Source organism: Beta vulgaris, chromosome 5 (assembly GCF_026745355.1).
Source record: "Beta vulgaris subsp. vulgaris cultivar EL10 chromosome 5, EL10.2, whole genome shotgun sequence".
Taxonomy (NCBI): Eukaryota; Viridiplantae; Streptophyta; class Magnoliopsida; order Caryophyllales; family Amaranthaceae; genus Beta; species Beta vulgaris.
The window spans coordinates 30,394,720-30,410,785 of record NC_079206.1 but is presented as its reverse complement, the minus strand read 5'-3'; the positions used below and the strand labels follow the sequence as shown (position 1 = coordinate 30,410,785).

The window sequence follows — 16,066 nt, the reverse complement described above, 5'->3', positions numbered from 1 at the left end:
CTCTAGGTGCATTGGTTTATGTCCCATTTTTCTATGCTACACTTATATAGAAACGAGTGAAGTATTTGTTTTTATCTTTTTCCACCAAGTACTAGTTTTTCACATTTTCTCTTTGAAGGGTCAAAAAGTACCCTTCAAAGAGCATAAAAGTTACATTGCTAAATTATTGTGCATAACACAATATAAACTAAAAAGAATCGGAGGGTAAAAAGAAAACACAGAGAATACTTGCTATGAATGACAAAATATTATCCACGCTATGGACTATGGTAAGCTTTATTGGCAGACAATCATATTGAACACCGTATGGATGATGTAACAATTATTTCCAAAAGTAAGGTGTAGCCTATAGGAATATAAAATTACCCCAACAACGGAGAGAACAAAAAATTGAATTTATACAAGAACAAAATTCAACAGGCAACACAACAAACCAACCTGGTTTAAACCTCAACCTCTGGGATACGAGTAACAGGTGTAGCTGGTAGTATACCACCAAAAAAAGTGAACAGTTCAGTGCTTCAATGATCATAATGCATGCTTCTAACATCATCCAACATCTCATCGCGTCTGAGGCTAGAGTTATTCTTCCCCATCAGATGCATATGAGCAAAAGATGCAGCTCTTCTGCTTTGCAACTTCAACAATCATGGTTCTACCAACAAGATCATCCCACATCCTGCCATGACCACTCACCAGTTCTTCCATGTCGAGAGGTTGACCATCAGTGATCTTTTCCATCGCACCAACACAATAATATATTTTACAGTATTCATACAGTCACAGGATTCCAGTGAAGTAGATTTTTATCACTCATTCACCACCGTCTCCTTTTGTTTTCACAAAGAGTACCCATCTCATACCAAACCTCCTGAAGATACATCATATTGAGAATAATTACGCTCAAACCAAGAATGCTGCAGTCTCATTGGGTAAAATCTTACAGCAGTATATATTCTGAAGCAACTCAAATCTCAAAATAATGGATAAATTCCCTCATAATAGGCAAAAGAATTCCTATATTAATATAGGCAAAAAAGTTATGATATGACTAAACACACAGATCCAATTTACGGTCACCACCTGCAGCTAATTCTTCCAACTGCTTTCCATCAAGACTAGACACAAGCTCCATGGGAATAAACCGCTCACAGACACTTCTAAATTCAGTGGCACTAATATTATACAACGACTGAAGTTTTTTAGCTTCAGAATCTGCAGCTTCAGCTTCTGCAAGAAGTATATTAGCTTCTTCAATATCACCCAGCTCTAAAGCAGCTAATCTTTCACATGAAACAGTAGCAGATATAAGGCCTAGCCTCTGAAATCTGGCCACCGCTGCCTCTTTTTCCTTTGAAGAAACAAGTTCTTCAAACTCGTGCAATTTCCTGGTAGTTTCATCAATCCCCTCCTCAATTTTTAGCAACGCAGATGAAGATTCTTCACTCTTACTCTGCAGAGTTTCCTTCTCAGCCATCAAAGACTTGGCTTCAGAGGCTATACGTGCTGCTTCTTTAAAGTTTCTGGCAGATGCGGCAACTTTCTTCTCTGCTTCAAGCTCTGGCACTCTTTTGTCTATAAAAAACAATCTTTGTTTCATTGAAGCACCCTCTTGCTGGATGCTTGACTTTTTGGAGGATAATTCCTGCAGATAGACATGTGTAAGTTGAAGATAGGAAACCATATTATATAAGGACAACATCCTGGCTTCCCTAGTGGGCAGCTGGCCAACGTTTAGATAGTAAGGGATTTCATTCATGACCCTTATATCCATCACAAATACCTGATCCACCTCGACACCCCCATCCCTCTCTGAAAAAGGGCATACTTGCCACATTATTTTTTTGCTCAATTTTTCAGGGAACTAAAATAGTAGAGAACCGAAAGTAAGCGGGTGGGTGTAGGGTCCAACTTTAGAGAAAGCTTACAGGGATAACACTTGCCAAAAAAGGTACATAGCAACTAATTTGGGATATTTTAGATAAGAATATGTAGCAACAATTTTGGGACGCAGAGTCTACAAAACCCAAGTTTTCTGCATATGGCCATCTTGTCTGGGAAATATACACCATCAAGGTTACCAAAATTGAGATCTTACAGTGAATCGATATAAAGGGTAGGATTGGATTGGTAAATTGGGATCGTAGGATTGTTAGATTCTACTTCATTTTTTTGACTTGCAACATTTCACATTTTAGGAAGTTGCACATTACTTGTAACATTGACATCTATGACAATATATTCTCTCTCTAACTATCCTAGTACAAGGGGTCCTTGCAACAACAAGTGAATCGATATGAAGGGTAGGATACGATCGGTAAAATCTGATTGTAGGATTGTTAATTTTTACTTCATTTTTTTTTTACTTGCAACATTTCCCATTATAGGAAGTTGCATATTACTTGCAACATTGACATCTCTGACTATATATTCTCTCCATCTCTCCTAGCACATGGGGTCCTTAACAACAACAACAACAAAAACAACAGCAAAATTAATAAGTTCGAATCAGATTAGAACAGAAAAGTAAGTTAAAATCAGTCAAAAACTAAGTTCACATCATATCAGACAAAAAAAAAGTTCAAGTCACATCAGGCCTAAAAACCAGTTCATATAAAATCAGAAAAATTAAGTTTATATTGGATAAGTAAAAATAATACGAACTAAACATAGCCTTAGTACAGTAGTGCTAGCTGAAGGAAGATCAAGCAAGAAAAAAATAAAAATATACATCACCAATCAGCATAGTAATCACAAATTGGTCCAAATTTAATTCACGGTAAACTTGTCAATAAAAAAGTAAGAACCCGCAAATGAAAAAGATTACTCTCCTGAGGGCATGCTTTGATCAAGATTAAGGTACTAAGAGGGTAATAAAAGTCAAACTAAGGAATATTAGGGTGTTAGAGGTTATGATAAAGGGAATGAAGTGGTGGTAAAGAAAATTAGCTAGTGTTGATAAAAAGAAAAGGGAAGGGTGACATTGTTATCGTCATTAGTCATAATGGGGGCAATAGTTACCCACCACGGCCCTAGGCCCGAGGATAATTATAACCCTCATTTCAATAGCTTCTTCCTTTTTCCCTCCTCAATACAACACCACTACATCACTTCCTTTGCAACCACCTCAACTTATCTTCATTATTCTTTTATTGAGGTAGTTTGGCTTTTATTACCCCCTAATCCTCTACCTCCAATCTAAGCATGCCCTGAGAAAAACAAATTTCTTTTTGAACTCAATAGTTACCTTTGTGTGGCAATAATTTGAATGAGCACAAGATTTTTGCTTACAAATTTTAAACATTACGAGTCATACACTAATACTCTTCCTTTCACATAGACACATGCCGAGACGCTACAGGGACATATGCATGAGATAACAAAATTGGGAAAGAGAGCAAAATTAACCTGTAGATCAACCCTTGCAACAGATATCTCCTGCTTCAGCATTTGAGTATCTGCCACAATATTCTCCTCTGTTTTGGCAAGCCTTAGTTTCTCTTCTCTAACTTTTAGAACTGAAATTACTAAAGCTTTCCTGAGTCTAAGATTTTCTTGGTAGATGTTGGCCTCATTGTCACAATCCATTGCGAGCTTCCTAAGTTCTGTTCCCCGGTTCTTTCCCTGAGAAACAAGGTAATCAATTTCTTCTTTCCTTTTGGATAAAGCTTGACATTCTAATTCCATTTGTGTGAGAGCAATCTGCAAATTCTCAAACTTGGAATCAATTCCTGTTTGGACATCCCCGAAACCTGCGGCCACTTCAGCAATCCTTTCGTCAGCTGCTTCAATTTTGGAATCATTTATAGCTATCTCTGCCTCTTTTTCCTGTACCAAACGTAGAAGTTCCTCCAACTCCTGAGTCAACAAATTTCTTCTCTCACAAAGGACTTCTTTTTCTTTGACGTCATTCTCAACTAAATGCTCAATGGAATCATTTAGTACTGCACGAACTTCATTTACCAACTGTGATTCAATTTCTAATTCCAACTTCTTTGTCTCCACAGCTTCGACAGACAAAAACCATTCATCCATTTCCTTTGAAGAATTGACTTCAACATTTTCCAAAACCAAGTCTGCATTGCTTACAGTGTCCTACCACCACAAAAAAAGTAGGGACAGTTAACTTTTACATATAAGGTCCAAAGAGCGATCTACCTATGCTACTCTTTACAGAGAGTAAGAATTGTCCGGAGACATAAGAACTGTCAAGAACATCAGACCCAAAACAGAACACTTTGAAGCAACATATGCAAAGGAAGATAACGCGACCTGGAAAAGACACATTAAATTGGCACAAGAGACATCACCAAAGATTTGGATGGACCATATCCCCAACATAGATGCAACCCTTTCTCTTTTACTGAGTTAAGAATCTTTTTGTTGGTTCTTTTTCATTCTCATTGAATTTCAATTGAAGCAATATATAGTTTCACTCCCCCATTTGAGGGCAAGATGTACGGCAATAGTCCACATGCCAATCAATGTAAATCATCTTGCTTTGGATATACAAAGTTTATGATGCTCTAACTCAGATACAAGAAAAGATCAGCGAGTTTGACATGTAAAGTTACTTGAAGATACGAAAATGGTTATAAGTGTCTGATGTAAGAATATAAACACAAATATGACAATGATTAGCATAAATGTAATCAATTGTTTGATGATAAATGTAATCAATTGTTTGATGATTTCAATGGTGATCTGCGAAAATAACAAATTCAAATAGATATGGTATCAATAAAAAGTGAAGAGAAAAGGCAAAAATAAGTCTGACAATATCAAATGACGTTCAAGTAAGAGCTAAATAAAGGATGAAAATAAATTAGGATTCTGCCTTTTTAGTCTTTTAGCAGCTTCCCAGCCCACTTCATTAATTTCACCTACCACTTGCCCATTCCCCGTTTCCCATTTTTCTGAGCCACTCCATTCTTCGTTGCTGCAAAAAGCCTTTATCTCCTGGATTTCTAGCTGTAAACTAACATGAGCAACATACGAAACATATACAACAGATCCACAGAGGCCTCCTATTCATATTACATATGCTAGAAGAGCTAAGAAGGGTAACTAAGCAATTCGTACTTTATATGCGAAAAGGGAACGGAATATCAGTTAGCTATCAATACTTGTAATGGGCAAGAAAATATACTTCCTTCTTTCTTTTTACTTGCATCATCAGATATTGGAACAAGAAACTAGGAGAGGTGAGAGAGATAGAGAGTGATAAAAAGGGACCCGATGTGCGAAGAGAGAGAAAGAGATAATACATTGCCAAAAATAGATATGGTGCACCTGTGCAAGTCATGCAATCTCCCAAAACCGGAAATGGTAGTTGAAAAAAAAGGAGGAAGTAATTAGTTAGAGGGTGGAGTCAAGAATTTCTATCAGAAAGTTTAAAAATAATTGGTGGAAGCTAATCAGCTAGAGGGATATAAATAAGAAAGGAGAAATGTATCCAAAAATTTAGTGAGAGAAAGAATTGGGAGAGAACCTCAATCGTCTGGAAAGGTTGAGGGGGTTGGAACTAATAGAATTTCTCTGATCATATCAATGCAATTACTATCATAGCTCTAATTCTGATTACTTGAAGTCTTATATCTTGCTAGATTCTTACCTAAGTTCTTAGCAGATAACCACTATTATGACACTTCTCTCTAAGGAATAAGGATAAAAAGCCCATAGTTTTATCTTTTCTTTTTGGTGATTCAATGGTTCGCTTAAACCTAGATCTAAAGGAGGGATTATTTGGCCAGCCAAAGATATCCAATAATCTTTAGATAGTGGCTCTGGTTTATGAAAAGAGAGGAAGAAGGTAAGTACAGTTTCTCCTATGTAAGCCACATTGCTTAATTTTGGCAAGTCCAACCATATACCATGTCTGTACCTGCGTCATGCTGTGACGACAAAAATGCAGCAGGTGTATGCAGGATACTGGAGTCTGGAGCATCACAGGAGGAATTAAGGATGATACCTATCTTATTACTCAAGATAGAAACATAACTAGTATAAAACTAAAACAGCTAAAATAATGGTCACAATACAGCCGTATGAACTATATAGTAATAACAATTAATTAATATTTGATTAAGACACCTTATGGTCACCTGTAAAGCTCAAAAAACTTCATCTTTAAAATCAATTCTGCTAACATTTCACATCGGGGAAGACACAAGAACCAAGGGGAGGAGAAAGATAGAGAGAATTAAAAAGAGGGACCCATCTTATGAGAATAGAGATAGGGAGAATTCAATACCAAATTTAAGTAATGTTGCATTTATTTTAGAAAGGAGGAAAGATTGACCAAAATAAAGCTTATTTAAGGGATGTATCATGTCTATAGCATTTTTTTTTCATTCTAAGTCACCAAAAAAAGTCAGAGAAATGAAATGAATTTCATCCTATTTCAGCCCATAGCCTAGCATTTATCTGAAATGGGAAAAGGTCTAGACAATAATGATAATGCATCTTCTTGAATGTCAAGTAGAGGCCAGAGCATGGTGTCTTCACTGGCTCATGAAGTTGCCAATTTGAATCTAGAAACAGTAGAAAAAAGGAAATACAATGAGGAAGTATTAGAGATAAAACGGATGACTTCTCGCTTCTGACACACTCAAAAATCCAGAAACACTCAAAGTCACACTACTCAAGTGAAAACTCTAAGCCTAACAAGATCATAAGTGGAAGGTCTTCCACCCAAACCCTTTTGGTTCAATCTCTCTGCTTTATTTTAAATGCGAAAGATTATGGAAGATCCAGCAAATTGTAGCTCCACATTAAATAGCTCCTAAATTGAATACTTAAAAGCATTAACTTATGACCAAGCTTCATAATGAATCTATATCTAAGGAATTTAAGAGAAAGTGGATGGAACACTATAACAATAAAATTATATTCTATCTCAACTCTACACGAATCATCGGGCATTCTAAAATTGGGCCAGTCTCTCAGTTGAAGCAAGGAACTGCTGAAAACATACAAGTGAACTTCAGAGTTGAGAATTCCCTAGGATTCAACTATGGAATTGTTATCTTCATAACTAGTCAAAGATGTTATTTTCTAATCCGTGCAAACATTGAGGAAGCATCAAGTTTGCAATAGTTATACTTCAATAATAATAATATATACATAAACGTTGCATTAAATTGTTTGTTTAATCAACATAATGCTTTAGAGACTCATTTCTGTTAGAAGATAGGGAATAGATAGACAGTGGACCTAGAGTAAACTGAAAATAAATATCAATCTTGCACAGACCAATATAGAAACCCAAATTAAATTATCAGATATCCTGAAAAATATAACTGCTTAAATTATATTGTACTATACTACTATGCATTACTCTTAATACGGGGGAGGGAGAAGGACCTAATTGTAATATGAAATTAAGCTAAGCATACCACAGAAAAGTGTTGTAGCAAAGAGACACATTCTTCCTCAGCAGCAATCTGACGCTCCAGAGCTTCTTCCATCTTTAAATCAATAGCATCACACTCAGCCTCGGCATCTTTGAGTGCACTTTGAATGTATTCTTTTTCCCTCTCAGCAGCTGCGAGGCTCTCACTGAGGTGTTCAGCCATTTCAAAATCTTCAGCCTCACATGCTTCTTCAAGCTTTTTTTCAATGTCCCTGAACCTTACAATTGCTAGTTCAACATTCTGTGCGGCTTTTCTTCTCCTCCTTTTGGAATTCGTCCTTGCCATGGATATAGATAAAGCCTGTTCCCGGGCTTGCCACAGCTTTTCAGATACGCGAGCCTTGACCTGCTTATATTTCCCCTCCACAGAATTACAATTTGTCTCTTGCTCTTTCTCTTCTTGCCTCTTGAATGTAGGCAGTTTATCAGCTTCCAGAGTTGCACAAGCAACCTTTTCTTCTACAGTCAAATTGAAGGGTCCATCTGTATTAACTTGATTAGAATGTGATTCCATTATATCTCTTGAGCCCACATGAATATCTTCACTATCTTGTTGGGTTGGACCAGAATCAACCTGTTTGTTTTCGCTAGGATTGGAAGAGACAGGAAAGGGTTCTAGCTTTTTGTCTCTTTCAACATTGGTAGTTGAGGTGGTATAAGTATTGGGTGTGGAAAAATCCGTGCCAGATGATGATTCTGAAGGATTTTGAGAAGGCTCGGGATCATCAACAAGTTGTGAATCCCTCCCATATCCGATTCTTAGACCAGCTCTTTTCTTCTTTCTAGAAGATTGCCGTAACACAGTAGCAGCTGGAGCTGCTGGCGTCTTAGACTTTATTATGCTCGTTGTCATAATTGAAGGACTATTTGATGGCATCCATGTTTCAGTCTCAATTGCTTCAACATGGGACGGAGTGATAACAGTGAGATCCGAGAACAGATTCTCATCTAGTGGTTGAGATGACGGTGAAGGTGCTGATGATAAAGATGTCGTGGTAACAGATTGCATAGAAGGAGACACAAGTGAATGAGAATCAGCATCATGATTAGCTACTACTTGCGGAGTAAATAGAACCATTCCCTCAAACAGAGAGTCCATATCATCATTATTATGAACCTCCATTGCATAATCAAGGAGTTCCTTCGTCACCAATGTAGCCCAATTCACAGCTACTCTTCAGCCACCTTATTCACAAACAAAAAGTTGTCTGTTCGAGGATGATCTAATCAGTGTGTGTACAATGTACACTGTATAAGCAACTCCGCCTGCAAGTGTCACTTTGTGGCATTCAGTATAGGTCCCAAGCCCAAATAGAGGAGGATTGCGGTAGGTCTGTGGCCGCCAGCATTAATAAACAGTCACATATTAGTATATTACGACATGAATTGAAATTTGAATCAACGGCAAAACCATATCAAAATTACAATTATTTCAACTGATCAACATGAAACTAAAATCTGAATCTTCAGGATCGAAACAAGGCGAACTTAAACATATCTCAAATTCACAAAAGGCAATAGAAGAAATTATATCTATAGAACAGAAAAATAATTCTATAAATCATACAAAAATCTTGTTGCCACAAAAAAGATTCATAAGACCACAAAATCGACAAAATCATACAAATCATATTCCCTATTTCGTTTATAATTCGCATTCTTTATAACTTGCAGCTGCAAAACATTTGTTGTCGAAAGCAAAATTCAGTTTCTTATGCATATTAGATCTGTATACAGTAGAGTTCCAAAATCTGCACTTCTTTTAGCATACCAGTAGATATGTGTTTTATCTAAGTTTAAACTACAAAAATTATATCATAAAATATATAATAGTAAAATTAGTTATAAACAAACCTTAAATATTTTGGAATCGTTGAAAAATATCCTGCAATTCTTTTCCTCCAAAATTAAGTTGAATTGATGAATTCAATTCGAAATTGAAGTGATTCGATGGAAAAAGAAAGTGGAATGGATGAATACGAATGTAGACTGTAATTTGTACTCTGTAGAGTTAGATGGAATTCTCCTTGCAATCGCAGGGTTAGCGCGACTTCTACACTTCCTATTGTTCTTTTCTGGTAGCCTGGTAGACAGTAGCTCTATTTGGCTATATCAATAATAACTGGTCCGTAATAGAGCTGTCAAAAAATGACCTGATCTGATAACCTGACCTGAACCTGTAACGACCTGTAACTGACTTGCACCTGAAATTTTGGCCAAACAGGCTAGCTGTAACCTGACCTGTACCCGACCTGATAATAACCGATACCTGCTCTTGACCCGATACTCTATGACCTGAACCTCAACTGATACCCGTCCAAAAAAGACCGATAACTGAAATGATCTGACCTGACAATGATCTGAACCCGATTCGACACCTGACCGGATTAGGACCTGAAACTGATTATAACTCGACGTAACTTGTCATTAACCCGACCTGTTGCGACCCCTTACCTGATTTTACTAAACCTGTTGCGACCTGGTACATTATTTTACCTGACTCGTTGCTACATGTTACCCGGTTTTACCCGACTTGTTGATTGCTGATAACTCGACTTGTCAATTATTTCACCACATAGTAACATAAATCATATAACACTACTATAAAAAGGTATATAACTAGATGAACTATTCAAGCATTGCTTTTCAATGAAATCTTAAATAATGAGACAAATTTGAAGCAACGCCACACAAAATTCATGACATGTTCCGTGCTCGAAGCGAGCCGAAAGTGACCTGAAATCAAGCATGGTACAACCCGATAACTACCAACCTGAACCCGACTGGAAACTGACCCACAAACCGCTATTGTCCTAACCTGATAAGTATCCGACCCACGCATGACCTGAACCTGCAAACACCCGCTACAAACCTGACCCACAATTGACACTACTGGAAAAAAGGTCTGATGACACATAAAAACTGATCTGGTTAGCACTAAACCAGATCAGTTAATGTCAACTGATTTGGTTGTCCAGTGAACTAGATCAGTTAACATTTGATCCGGTTGGTCAAGGTCCGGATCAGCTAACGGGCCCTTTAACAAGGAACGAGTCATGCGCAAGAACACTGATCCTTGGGCCTTTTTTTCAAAAAAAAAGTGAGTTCTTGGGCCCTATTGTTCTTGTTAGGGTTTAATAAACCCTACGGCTCTCATTTTGCTTCACTCACATCTCCCTCATTCGCGTCCTCACCATCGCCCTCATTCGCATCCTCACTCACTCCTCTCATCTCCCTAACTCACTCATCCTCAATCTCTTCTGCCTCGACTAAACCAATGCAACACCACCAATTTCCTCCTCCACCGATTTCCTCCCCAAATTTCCTTGGTCGATTTCCTACAAACCCCAACCTTATTCCTCATTTTCCTCCCCCAATTTCCTCCTCCACCTTCTTTCGACCCCAAAACTAATGGGTAAAAAATTTGGCTCCAAATTTTTTTACACATGAAATTATGTTTGGATGGTAAATTTTTTTTTTTGAATTTTTTCTTTTTTTTTTTCGATTTTGAGAAAATATTTTTATGAATTTGGTTAATAAAAAACTGAAAAGAAATCAGTTTTGGTAATTAAAAGAAAAGAAATGAGGGGTCCACAAACAAGAATGAGTGGCTCACATTCATTTGCTTCCATGGTCTTGTTTCAAAAAAGTCCATGTTAGCATCATCCCACTATTTATAGATGATAAATAGGTATATTTTGTGGATTTTACACCATACTTTGGTTGGAGTAAGTATGATATGAGTATGACTTTCTTGGGTATTTGATGGATTTAGACGTCAAGAGTCATACCTGCCATTGGGTACTAAATGAGTATGAGGTGGATTGCTTTGATTACTTACATGTCCCACACGGCCACACCACATCCCATATGCCCCACATCTAATCGTCCGACTTTCAAATTTAGAAAAACACTTTTAAAATAGTAAAAAACTAATTTCTTTTATAGTGATTGCAGCAAAGCGTTTACTCCGATGAGTCAAAGAGGTTATAGCTAATCAAAACATGGTTTGTGCACTAGGTGCACAATGCTCATTGTGCACCCGAAAGAACATGTTGTTCCTCCAAAAGAACATGAACTTGATTTAGCAAATTTTCTAGGTAAAAAGAACATGCAATTCAAACTCAAAGAACATGTTTAATATTCATTCATCAAAGAACACAAATCATAATGAGAAAAACATATATATTAAAAGAACATACAATTTTAAATAAAAGACCGTAGTTTTCAAATTTGAATTTCAATACTAACAACATGTTCTTATTATATCACACTTTTAAAAATCCTCCAAAACCCATCTCTGTGTGTATATATATATATATATTATTATATATATAATATATATATAAATATAATATAATATATATATAATATATATTATATATATATATATATATATATTATTAGAATATGAAATTCATCACAATAGTTTATTTTATTTATTAATCTTGAATTTTAATGTTGTAAAATTAGGTTTTGATCATTGCTATTTCTAGATCCACCATTGTTGGTAGGTGATTCTTGCATTGCTAACTTTGTTCATGAAATATGGAGGGTTTAAGCTTAGAACTTTTGACATCTCAAGATAATATCTTCAAACTATATTTTTAAAGATAATTTAACAATAAGGACCCTAAAGAAAATTAAATATATATATGTTAACCTAAGCAAATAAAAATGAGATTAATTATTATACAATTCTATATAATCAGTGGCCAGTGGGTGGCTTAAGGCAGTGAGAAGCGATGCTGCATGACGATAGGGGGTTCTTGCGTGGAAGCTAGTGTATGGTTGAGTGCTAGAGATTCGAAATGTGATTTTATCTAGGCCTTTGAGGAAAGCAGTAAGCGGAGTAAAGATTTAATCAGCCTTTTCTTTTAAAAATAAAATTGAAGATCACTTGATTCACCATGACGTTAATTACATCAACCACATACACACATAGTTAATAATCTAGTTTAAAAATATTTCCAATACATAGTTATAAAATTTTATAGGAAAATTTGATTTTAACAGTCCCAAAAGCCCCTTGGAATCAACTCCCTTAGATGTTGAATTTCAAAGCTCTCCTGTCACTCCAACAATTGTTATATCGAATCCTTCTCTTGCTAGAGCTCAGGTTCCATAGGATGTCGTCCCTTTAGAGGTTATACCCTTGAGATGCAATACTGAGCTTTTGGCTACCTCTATATCCAAAGGTTCATCATCAGCTTCACAATCCTCTTCTAAGACTGGTTTGCCTTTCTTTTCTCGTGAATTAATTTTAGACTCCCTCTCTATGAATCCATATCCTCATAAAGCCAGACTTCACTCTCTTGCTAACGTAGCTTCTCAATTTATGATGCAGAGGGAAGCACCCAAGAAGCAAGTGTGATGAGAGAGTCTGATGCAGGGAAATAGGTTAATGTGAATATGTCCATCATTATAAGGATTCAATCTGCTTATGGCAGCACTGATTCTTCTCCCAATGGTGAGTCTTTTGAGGATATAAAACAAGAAGACAAGATTTGAGACCTCTGCCTGACCCTCACAGAAAATCCTTATGATCAGACTTCTGGACAGACTCTCAAGCAAAATTTGGACTCCCTTATTTCTCAAGGCTTTGAGTATAAAATACCTTGCCTTGATTATGTTAAGGAAACACTTCTTCTCCAACAACGTAATGCCGAAACAAGAGTTCAATCTCCTAAATTCTCAGCTCAAAAACTTCAAGAAGAAGAAGCTTATGTGGAAGCTTAAGCCAGATCCTTTAAAAACTTCAGTACATAGATCCAAGATTCCTTGGCTTCTTTTGATTAGAAGCTGAAGTCTTTTTCTAAGGAAAAGCAATCTCTATAGAATCACTTGGTTGCGATCAACAGAGAGGACATCAATATCATTAATGAGAAGTCTTCACCCTAAAGCTCCATTGATATTGAAAATAAAAAGCTACACCAAGGGTGCACCAAGCTTGCCAATTTGAGACAAGAGATGATCAAAGAGATGGATGTACAACAAAGCTTGATCCTCCAAAAGGAGAAGCTCTGTAATGCTTGGTCAGCCATTAAAAACCTTAGTTCCGCTGTTAGACAATGTTGGAAACAATTCCCTAGATGTTTGAAACAATTCTGCATGTTTTTGTTAAAACACAAGATCATGTTGTTCCCATAGAGATGGATGATATTTCTTTAGAAATTTGCCATTCAAGGCTTTATCTTTTATGTTTCCATCTATATCTTTTAATAGGTATGTATTTCCAAACATTTTCTTATGAATGATAAAGGGAACTTGCCACTTAGGTGACCATTTTTCTAGCTAGGGATCTTTGTAAGCTGCTTCTGGCATAACATTTTCCAAACTTTATCATTCCCCTGGAAGTCTTTAGGCACTATTTTTTTTTGTAGGCCCTAGCAACCTTTTCTTTTTGGATTTTCATTTTGGCCAAAGCTTCCTCCTTAGCTACTAGAGCATCCATAACTTTAAGATTCATTGCTTGTGAATAGTCATCTCATGATATTCCCATTTATTAGGCTACCCTAGATGACCTTACATTCACTTCAGCAAGGATTACTAGAGTCTGTCCATGAACTAAGTTAAAAGGAGTAACTCATGTTGCTTCCCTTTTAGAGGTCTTGTAGGCCCACAAGGCATATATCAATAATTCATCCTATTTTCTTGGATTATTATCTATCAACTTTGAGATCCCTTTAACTATGATGTTATTAGTAGCCTCAGCTTGACCATTTGCCTGATCATAGTAAGGTGTTGAATGCAACTTAGTAATCCCAAATTGATTAACAAAGTCCAACAAGTCAGGGTTTCTGAATATTGTGACTTAATCAAAGGTTATAGTTTATGGAATCCCAAATCTTGTAAAGATTTTTTCTTCCAAGAAATTTATTACAACCTGAGTATTGATCTTATTGGAAGCCTGAGCCTCTACCCATTTCATGAAGTAATCGGTAACCACTAGGATGTGTGAATGCTTTTTAGAGAATGCATGATTAATTTTTCCTATATATGACATCTACCGCCCATCCTCTAAAAGCCCAAGGTTTAAGAATGTACTTCAATTCTGAGGTTGGCGCCCAACTGATGGGTCCAAACTTTTGACATCTTTAACCACCTTTTGCATAATCTATACAACCCTTTCTTATAATAGGCCAATAGAAACCATGTTCGTGCAACAACCATTTCATTTTTAAATCATTTTGATGAGCACCACATAGCCCTTGGTGAATTTCTGCCATGAGAGTAAGAGCCTCTCCAACATCCACACACTTCAAAAGTAGTCCTTCTGGATCCGACCTGTGTAATACACCAAATTGCATGCAAAATTTAGTTGCAGCCATTTTGACTTTGTTTGGCACTTTTGTCCTAGTTGGGTTTCGGAGATAGTGAATAATTTCATCTCTCAAGTCCTTTTCATCCCTTAATATTATAACTCTATAGACTTCTAATATGTTTTCTGATATTTTTTTATCAGTTTCATTAAGAGGATCTAGGATCTTTTCCGGGAGAATGATACCTTCATTTTTTGGAGGTATCTCTTCTTTAGCATAAGCTATTTAAGATAATTGATCTACTATTTTGTTTTCTTCTTTAGGAATGTGTATGAAAGTAATTTTCTTGAACTTTTTAGACAATTCTTATGCTTTCTTTCCACACTCATATGATACTGATGATATACATTTAAATTCCTTAGTCATTTGATAAATGACCAACTAAGAATCTCCGTATATCTTTGCTCTCTTAGCCCCCAACTCTAATAACAAATCCAGCCCAATCAACAAAACTTCATATTCTGCTCTATTGTTGGTGCATGGACCCTTTAGGGTAACTGCTAACTTGGTTGGAGTCCTATCTGGAGACATAATATATATTCCAGCTTCCGTCGTTGTTTCTATAGTGTTAGATCCATCAAAGAACAAGACTCATGGAAGATGTCCTCATCAATGATTCCAGACTTATAGCAAGGATGGGTTGCTAGAAATCAGCTAGAGCTTGACCTTAGACTGCCTTTTGTGTCACGTATATGTAGTAAATGTAAACTCCACTTGCTTAACCTACCTTTCATGAACGGTTGGGATATCATATATTTTATGACATCTGTTGGATACACCACTTCTACTGTCAAGGCTATGAAATAATGTATGAGCTTGACTGATGGATCATATAAGTACAAACACCACTTTTCTGCCATGGTATACCTTTTCTCTATATCATGCAGGATCCTACTTAGATAGAAAATAGCATGCTCATGCCCCTTCTCGTTTTCTTGAGTAAGGAGACTACCAATGGAGTCTTCACAGGCTGACAAGTACAACCTTAATGTTTTCCATTTTACCTTAAAGGGATCAATAAGGGAGGACTTACTAAATCTTGCTTGATTTGATCGAAGGCTTTTTGATGCTCCTCATTACATTTGAATTCTGACTCATGTTTTAATCTTAATAGAGGTGAAAACTTTTAGTTTTCTCAGCTAGATTGGCCATGAATCTCCTAACATAATTGACCTGTCCAAGGCATCTTTGTAGTTCCTTCTTATTAGAAGGTGGCTTAGTTGCCAATACTGCCTTTGCCTTGTTTTGGTCAATCTCCATTCCAATTTTATGGATGAGAAATCCTAAGAAGTTACTGGCTTTAACTCCGAATGCACATTTGAGTGGATTC

The 16,066-nt window shown here is 36.5% G+C and overlaps 1 protein-coding gene across 2 annotated transcripts; it reads right to left on the bottom strand.

Moving 5' to 3' along the window:
• Positions 1-236: 236 nt before the first annotated feature.
• On the bottom strand, positions 237-9,491 carry LOC104908138 (uncharacterized). 2 transcript variants are annotated; one of them, XM_019252763.3, is made up of 5 exons: positions 9,269-9,491; positions 7,398-8,747; positions 3,409-4,095; positions 1,084-1,645; positions 237-871 (listed from the first exon to the last, which is right to left on the bottom strand). In XM_019252763.3, exons 2-5 carry the CDS (start codon positions 8,535-8,537, stop codon positions 858-860), a joined length of 2,403 nt encoding a protein of 800 aa, XP_019108308.1. In that variant the 5' UTR covers positions 8,538-8,747; positions 9,269-9,491; the 3' UTR covers positions 237-857. The 2 variants fall into 2 exon arrangements, with proteins under 2 accessions (XP_019108308.1, XP_010695520.1); XM_010697218.4 differs by lacking the exon at positions 237-871 and having other exon boundaries at positions 929-1,645.
• Positions 9,492-16,066: the final 6,575 nt, after the last annotated feature.

Bases quoted from the DNA above. Each gene is read 5' to 3' on its own strand.
- LOC104908138 (XM_010697218.4), bottom strand. From the start codon at position 8,537: ATGGAGGTTCATAATAATGATGATATGGACTCTCTGTTTGAGGGAATG. The intron at 4,096-7,397 runs GTATGCTTAGCT...TTGTGGTGGTAG, and splicing joins TGCTACAACACTTTTCTGTG to GACACTGTAAGCAATGCAGA. The intron at 1,646-3,408 runs GTTAATTTTGCT...GTCTATCTGCAG, and splicing joins TTGCAAGGGTTGATCTACAG to GAATTATCCTCCAAAAAGTC.